Genomic DNA, 10,728 nt, shown 5'->3' with positions numbered 1-10,728 from the left:
ATGTGTGGACAAACTCCTGTTAGTTTACATTTGCTGCCTATGTAGGAAGTTTGTGTTGCACTGTGGCTCTGTTTGGTTCTCATAAACCAGGAATAAATGGAGGGATTTTATTCCCACTCCCCTGCCTCAGTCTGGATCCCTGAAAACTCAGGAAACAATGTCTCCTGAGTTGAAATACACAGAATCTCAACTACACTTAACAAAAGCACTTTATTATTTGAAAATTCAGCACTGCTGTTCATATTCGGACTCCTCTTCTGAGAACATGATGGTGCCGCCATCTATCTCAGCCTGCCTTTGGCCTTCCCTCTTCCCTTGGTGCTGTGGAGTTAGACATAGGTATAATACCAGTGAAATAAATATAATCATACATTGTCAAATTAAGGTTATTAGCAATAAGAAATCAATAAATATAACAAAAATGCATGAACTATTCTCCCATCCATCACTTGTGAACATTGAATAAAGACTCAGATACTTTTATAAGCTTCTGTTGTAACTTCAACATGACCTTACATAAACACATGCTACAATGCTTATCACACTATAGTATGATGTATATTATACATGAACATGATACAATGTTACACACACTATAGCATGATGTATAAATGAGGTTACATGAACATGCTACAATGCTGAACACACTATAATATGATGTATAAATGATGCTACGTAACCACATGCTATGTTACACATTATAGCATGATGTATAAATGACCTTACATAAACACATGCTGCAATGCTACACACACGTATATTATACATTACATAACCACATGATACAATGTTAAACACACTATAGTATGATGTATATTATGCATTACATAACCACATGATACAATGTTAAACACACTATAGTATGATGTATATTATACATTACATAACCACATGATACAATGATAAACACACTATAGTATGATGTATATTATACATTACATAACCACATGATACAATGTTAAACACACTATAGTATGATGTATATTATGCATTACATAACCACATGATACAATGCTAAACACACTATAGTATGATGTATATATGACGTTACATAAACACATGCTGCAATGCTACACACACGTATATTATACATTACATAACCACATGATACAATGTTAAACACACTATAGTATGATGTATATTATGCATTACATAACCACATGATACAATGCTAAACTCATGATGTATATATGACGTTACATAAACACATGCTGCAATGCTACACACACGTATATTATACATTACATAACCACATGATACAATGTTAAACACACTATAGTATGATGTATATTATGCATTACATAACCACATGATACAATGTTAAACACACTATAGTATGATGTATATTATACATTACATAACCACATGATACAATGTTAAACACACTATAGTATGATGTATATTATACATTACATAACCACATGATACAATGTTAAACACACTATAGTATGATGTATATTATACATTACATAACCACATGATACAATGTTAAACACACTATAGTATGATGTATATTATGCATTACATAACCACATGATACAATGCTAAACTCATGATGTATATATGACGTTACATAAACACATGCTATAACATTACGTGCTATAGTATGATGTATATTATGCATTACATAACCACATGATACAATGCTAAACACACTATAGTATGATGTATATATGACGTTACATAAACACTTGCAATAACGTTACACACGATAGTATGATGTATATTATGCATTACATAACCACATGATACAATGCTAAACACACTATAGTATGATGTATATTATGCATTACATAACCACATGATACAATGCTAAACTCATGATGTATATATGACGTTACATAAACACATGCTATAACATTACGTGCTATAGTATGATGTATATTATGCATTACATAACCACATGATACAATGCTAAACACACTATAGTATGATGTATATATGACGTTACATAAACACTTGCAATAACGTTACACACTATAGTATGATGTATATTATGCATTACATAACCACATGATACAATGCTAAACACACTATAGTATGATGTATATTATGCATTACATAACCACATGATACAATGCTAAACTCACTATAGTATGATGTATATATGACTTTACATAAACACATGCTATAACGTTACACACTATAGTATGATGTATATTATGCATTACATAACCACATGATACAATGCTAAACACACTATAGTATGATGTATATATGACGTTACATAAACACATGCTGCAATGCTACACACACGTATATTATACATTACATAACCACATGATACAATGTTAAACACACTATAGTATGATGTATATTATGCATTACATAACCACATGATACAATGCTAAACTCATGATGTATATATGACGTTACATAAACACTTGCAATAACTTTACACACTATAGTATGATGTATATTATGCATTACATAACCACATGATACAATGCTAAACTCATGATGTATATATATGACGTTACATAAACACATGCTATAACATTACGTGCTATAGTATGATGTATATTATGCATTACATAACCACATGATACAATGCTAAACACACTATAGTATGATGTATATATGACTTTACATAAACACATGCTATAACGTTACACACTATAGTATGATGTATATTATGCATTACATAACCACATGATACAATGCTAAACACACTATAGTATGATGTATATATGACGTTACATAAACACATGCTGCAATGCTACACACACGTATATTATACATTACATAACCACATGATACAATGTTAAACACACTATAGTATGATGTATATTATGCATTACATAACCACATGATACAATGCTAAACTCATGATGTATATATGACGTTACATAAACACTTGCAATAACTTTACACACTAAAGTATGATGTATATTATGCATTACATAACCACATGATACAATGCTAAACTCATGATGTATATATATGACGTTACATAAACACATGCTATAACATTACGTGCTATAGTATGATGTATATTATGCATTACATAACCACATGATACAATGCTAAACACACTATAGTATGATGTATATATGACGTTACATAAACACTTGCAATAACGTTACACACTATAGTATGATGTATATTATGCATTACATAACCACATGATACAATGCTAAACACACTATAGTATGATGTATATTATGCATTACATAACCACATGATACAATGCTAAACACACTATAGTATGATGCATATTATGCATTACATGACCACATGATACAATGCTAAACACACTATAGTATGATGTATATTATGCATTACATAACCACATGATACAATGCTAAACACACTATAGTATGATGTATATATGACTTTACATAAACACATGCTATAACGTTACACACTATAGTATGATGTATATTATGCATTACATAACCACATGATACAATGCTAAACGCACTATAGTATGATGTATATTATGCATTACATGACCACATGATACAATGCTAAACACACTATAGTATGATGTATATTATGCATTACATAACCACATGATACAATGCTAAACGCACTATAGTATGATGCATATTATGCATTACATGACCACATGATACAATGCTAAACACACTATAGTATGATGTATATTATGCATTACATAACCACATGATACAATGCTAAACACACTATAGTATGATGTATATATGACGTTACATAAACACATGCTGCAATGCTACACACACGTATATTATACATTACATAACCTCATGATACAATGTTAAACACACTATAGTATGATGTATATTATGCATTACATAACCACATGATACAATGCTAAACTCATGATGTATATATGACGTTACATAAACACTTGCAATAACGTTACACACTATAGTATGATGTATATTATGCATTACATAACCACATGTTACAATGCTAAACTCATGATGTATATATGACGTTACATAAACACATGCTATAACATTACGTATTACAGTATGATGTATATTATGCATTACATAACCACATGATACAATGCTAAACACACTATAGTATGATGCATATTATGCATTACATGACCACATGATACAATGCTAAACACACTATAGTATGATGTATATTATGCATTACATAACCACATGATACAATGCTAAACACACTATAGTATGATGTATATTATGCATTACATAACCACATGATACAATGCTAAACACACTATAGTATGATGTATATTATGCATTACATAACCACATGATACAATGCTAAACACACTATAGTATGATGTATATTATGCATTACATAACCACATGATACAATGCTAAACACACTATAGTATGATGTATATAATGCATTACATAACCACATGATACAATGCTAAACACACTATAGTATGATGTATATATGACGTTACATAAACACTTGCAATAACGTTACGTGCTATAGTATGATGTATATTATGCATTACATAACCACTTGATACAATGCTAAACACACTATAGTATGATGTATATAATGCATTACATAACCACATGATACAATGCTAAGCACACTATAGTATGATGTATATATGACGTTACATAAACACTTGCAATAACGTTACGTGCTATAGTATGATGTATATTATGCATTACATAACCACATGATACAATGCTAAACACACTATAGTATGATGTATATTATGCATTACATAACCACATGATACAATGCTAAACACACTATAGTATGATGTATATTATGCATTACATAACCACATGATACAATGCTAAACACACTATAGTATGATGTATATATGACGTTACATAAACACTTGCAATAACGTTACGTGCTATAGTATGATGTATATTATGCATTACATAACCACATGATACAATGCTAAACACACTATAGTATGATGTATATAATGCATTACATAACCACATGATACAATGCTAAACACACTATAGTATGATGTATATATGACTTTACATAACCACATGATACAATGCTAAACACACTATAGTATGATGTATATTATGCATTACATGACCACATGATACAATGCTAAACACACTATAGTATGATGTATATTATGCATTACATAACCACATGATACAATGCTAAACACACTATAGTATGATGTATATTATGCATTACATAACCACATGATACAATGCTAAACTCATGATGTATATATGACGTTACATAAACACATGCTATAACATTACGTGCTATAGTATGATGTATATTATGCATTACATAACCACATGATACAATGCTAAACACACTATAGTATGATGTATATATGACGTTACATAAACACTTGCAATAACGTTACACACTATAGTATGATGTATATTATGCATTACATAACCACATGATACAATGCTAAACACACTATAGTATGATGTATATTATGCATTACATAACCACATGATACAATGCTAAACTCACTATAGTATGATGTATATATGACTTTACATAAACACATGCTATAACGTTACACACTATATTATGATGTATATTATGCATTACATAACCACATGATACAATGCTAAACACACTATAGTATGATGTATATATGACGTTACATAAACACATGCTGCAATGCTACACACACGTATATTATACATTACATAACCTCATGATACAATGTTAAACACACTATAGTATGATGTATATTATACATTACATAACCACATGATACAATGCTAAACACACTATAGTATGATGTATATTATGCATTACATAACCACATGATACAATGCTAAACACACTATAGTATGATGTATATTATGCATTACATAACCACATGATACAATGCTAAACACACTATAGTATGATGTATATATGACGTTACATAAACACTTGCAATAACGTTACGTGCTATAGTATGATGTATATTATGCATTACATAACCACATGATACAATGCTAAACACACTATAGTATGATGTATATAATGCATTACATAACCACATGATACAATGCTAAACACACTATAGTATGATGTATATATGACGTTACATAAACACTTGCAATAACGTTACGTGCTATAGTATGATGTATATTATGCATTACATAACCACATGATACAATGCTAAACACACTATAGTATGATGTATATTATGCATTACATAACCACATGATACAATGCTAAACACACTATAGTATGATGTATATATGACGTTACATAAACACTTGCAATAACGTTACACACTATATTATGATGTATATTATGCATTACATAACCACATGATACAATGCTAAACACACTATAGTATGATGTATATTATGCATTACATAACCACATGATACAATGCTAAACACACTATAGTATGATGCATATTATGCATTACATGACCACATGATACAATGCTAAACACACTATAGTATGATGTATATTATGCATTACATAACCACATGATACAATGCTAAACACACTATAGTATGATGTATATATGACTTTACATAAACACATGCTATAACGTTACACACTATAGTATGATGTATATTATGCATTACATAACCACATGATACAATGCTAAACGCACTATAGTATGATGCATATTATGCATTACATGACCACATGATACAATGCTAAACACACTATAGTATGATGTATATTATGCATTACATAACCACATGATACAATGCTAAACACACTATAGTATGATGTATATATGACGTTACATAAACACATGCTGCAATGCTACACACACGTATATTATACATTACATAACCTCATGATACAATGTTAAACACACTATAGTATGATGTATATTATGCATTACATAACCACATGATACAATGCTAAACTCATGATGTATATATGACGTTACATAAACACTTGCAATAACGTTACACACTATAGTATGATGTATATTATGCATTACATAACCACATGTTACAATGCTAAACTCATGATGTATATATGACGTTACATAAACACATGCTATAACATTACGTATTATAGTATGATGCATATTATGCATTACATAACCACATGATACAATGCTAAACACACTATAGTATGATGTATATTATGCATTACATAACCACATGATACAATGCTAAACACACTATAGTATGATGTATATTATGCATTACATAACCACATGATACAATGCTAAACACACTATAGTATGATGTATATATGACGTTACATAAACACTTGCAATAACGTTACGTGCTATAGTATGATGTATATTATGCATTACATAACCACATGATACAATGCTAAACACACTATAGTATGATGTATATTATGCATTACATAACCACATGATACAATGCTAAACACACTATAGTATGATGTATATTATGCATTACATAACCACATGATACAATGCTAAACACACTATAGTATGATGTATATATGACGTTACATAAACACTTGCAATAACGTTACGTGCTATAGTATGATGTATATTATGCATTACATAACCACATGATACAATGCTAAACACACTATAGTATGATGTATATTATGCATTACATAACCACATGATACAATGCTAAACACACTATAGTATGATGTATATTATGCATTACATAACCACATGATACAATGCTAAACACACTATAGTATGATGTATATATGACGTTACATAAACACTTGCAATAACGTTACGTGCTATAGTATGATGTATATTATGCATTACATAACCACATGATACAATGCTAAACACACTATAGTATGATGTATATTATGCATTACATAACCACACGATACAATGCTAAACACACTATAGTATGATGTATATATGACTTTACATAAACACATGCTATAACGTTACACACTATAGTATGATGTATATTATGCATTACATAACCACATGATACAATGCTAAACGCACTATAGTATGATGTATATTATGCATTACATGACCACATGATACAATGCTAAACACACTATAGTATGATGTATATATGACGTTACATAAACACATGCTGCAATGCTACACACACGTATATTATACATTACATAACCACATGATACAATGCTAAACACACTATAGTATGATGTATATTATGCATTACATAACCACATGATACAATGCTAAACTCATGATGTATATATGACGTTACATAAACACATGCTATAACGTTACGTGCTATAGTATGATGTATATTATGCATTACATAACCACATGATACAATGCTAAACACACTATAGTATGATGTATATATGACTTTACATAAACACATGCTATAACGTTACACACTATAGTATGATGTATATTATGCATTACATGACCACATGATACAATGCTAAACACACTATAGTATGATGTATATATGACGTTACATAAACACATGCTATAACGTTACGTGCTGTAGTATGATGTATATTATGCATTACATAACCACATGATACAATGCTAAACTCATGATGTATATATGACGTTACATAAACACATGCTATAACGTTACGTGCTATAGTATGATGTATATTATGCATTACATGACCACATGATACAATGCTAAACACACTATAGTATGATGTATATTATGCAATACATAACCACATGATACAATGCTAAACACACTATAGTATGATGTATATATGACGTTACATAAACACATGCTATAACGTTACGTGCAATAGTATGATGTATATTATGCATTACATAACCACATGATACAATGCTAAACACACTATAGTATGATGCATATTATGCATTACATGACCACATGATACAATGCTAAACACACTATAGTATGATGTATATTATGCATTACATAACCACATGATACAATGCTAAACACACTATATTATGATGCATATTATGCATTATATGACCACATGATACAATGCTAAACACACTATAGTATGATGTATATTATGCATTACATAACCACATGATACAATGCTAAACACACTATAGTATGATGTATATTATGCATTACATATCCACATGATACAATGCTAAACACACTATAGTATGGTGTATATTATGCATTACATAACCACATGATACAATGCTAAACACACTATAGTATGATGTATATTATGCATTACATGACCACATGATACAATGCTAAACACACTATAGTATGATGTATATTATGCATTACATAACCACATGATACAATGCTAAACACACTATAGTATGATGTATATTATGCATTACATAACCACATGATACAATGCTAAACACACTATAGTATGATGTATATTATGCATTACATAACCACATGATACAATGCTAAACACACTATAGTATGATGTATATATGACGTTACATAAACACTTGCAATAACGTTACGTGCTATAGTATGATGTATATTATGCATTACATAACCACATGATACAATGCTAAACACACTATAGTATGATGTATATTATGCATTACATAACCACACGATACAATGCTAAACACACTATAGTATGATGTATATATGACTTTACATAAACACATGCTATAACGTTACACACTATAGTATGATGTATATTATGCATTACATAACCACATGATACAATGCTAAACGCACTATAGTATGATGTATATTATGCATTACATGACCACATGATACAATGCTAAACACACTATAGTATGATGTATATATGACGTTACATAAACACATGCTGCAATGCTACACACACGTATATTATACATTACATAACCACATGATACAATGCTAAACACACTATAGTATGATGTATATTATGCATTACATAACCACATGATACAATGCTAAACTCATGATGTATATATGACGTTACATAAACACATGCTATAACGTTACGTGCTATAGTATGATGTATATTATGCATTACATAACCACATGATACAATGCTAAACACACTATAGTATGATGTATATATGACTTTACATAAACACATGCTATAACGTTACACACTATAGTATGATGTATATTATGCATTACATGACCACATGATACAATGCTAAACACACTATAGTATGATGTATATATGACGTTACATAAACACATGCTATAACGTTACGTGCTGTAGTATGATGTATATTATGCATTACATAACCACATGATACAATGCTAAACTCATGATGTATATATGACGTTACATAAACACATGCTATAACGTTACGTGCTATAGTATGATGTATATTATGCATTACATGACCACATGATACAATGCTAAACACACTATAGTATGATGTATATTATGCAATACATAACCACATGATACAATGCTAAACACACTATAGTATGATGTATATATGACGTTACATAAACACATGCTATAACGTTACGTGCAATAGTATGATGTATATTATGCATTACATAACCACATGATACAATGCTAAACACACTATAGTATGATGCATATTATGCATTACATGACCACATGATACAATGCTAAACACACTATAGTATGATGTATATTATGCATTACATAACCACATGATACAATGCTAAACACACTATATTATGATGCATATTATGCATTATATGACCACATGATACAATGCTAAACACACTATAGTATGATGTATATTATGCATTACATAACCACATGATACAATGCTAAACACACTATAGTATGATGTATATTATGCATTACATATCCACATGATACAATGCTAAACACACTATAGTATGGTGTATATTATGCATTACATAACCACATGATACAATGCTAAACACACTATAGTATGATGTATATTATGCATTACATGACCACATGATACAATGCTAAACACACTATAGTATGATGTATATTATGCATTACATAACCACATGATACAATGCTAAACACACTATAGTATGATGTATATATGACTTTACATAACCACATGATACA

General features: G+C 29.8%; 1 protein-coding gene across 4 annotated transcripts in view; it reads right to left on the bottom strand.

The window, feature by feature from the left end:
* Positions 1-191: 191 nt before the first annotated feature.
* Positions 192-10,728, bottom strand: part of LOC107395350 (troponin T, cardiac muscle isoforms) — a 51,108-nt gene continuing 40,571 nt past the window's right edge. For all 4 annotated transcript variants that reach the window (XM_054739618.2, XM_054739616.2, XM_054739619.2 and 1 more), the window contains one exon: positions 192-321. In XM_054739618.2, the coding sequence (XP_054595593.1) occupies positions 282-321 (40 nt within the window). In that variant the 3' untranslated portion in view covers positions 192-281. The remainder of the gene's footprint in view (positions 322-10,728) is intronic.

This window comes from Nothobranchius furzeri, chromosome 1, assembly GCF_043380555.1.
Source record: "Nothobranchius furzeri strain GRZ-AD chromosome 1, NfurGRZ-RIMD1, whole genome shotgun sequence".
Lineage (NCBI taxonomy): Eukaryota > Metazoa > Chordata > Actinopteri > Cyprinodontiformes > Nothobranchiidae > Nothobranchius > Nothobranchius furzeri.
Note: the sequence above shows the minus strand (reverse complement) of the source record. Positions and strands in the feature narration are given on the sequence as shown.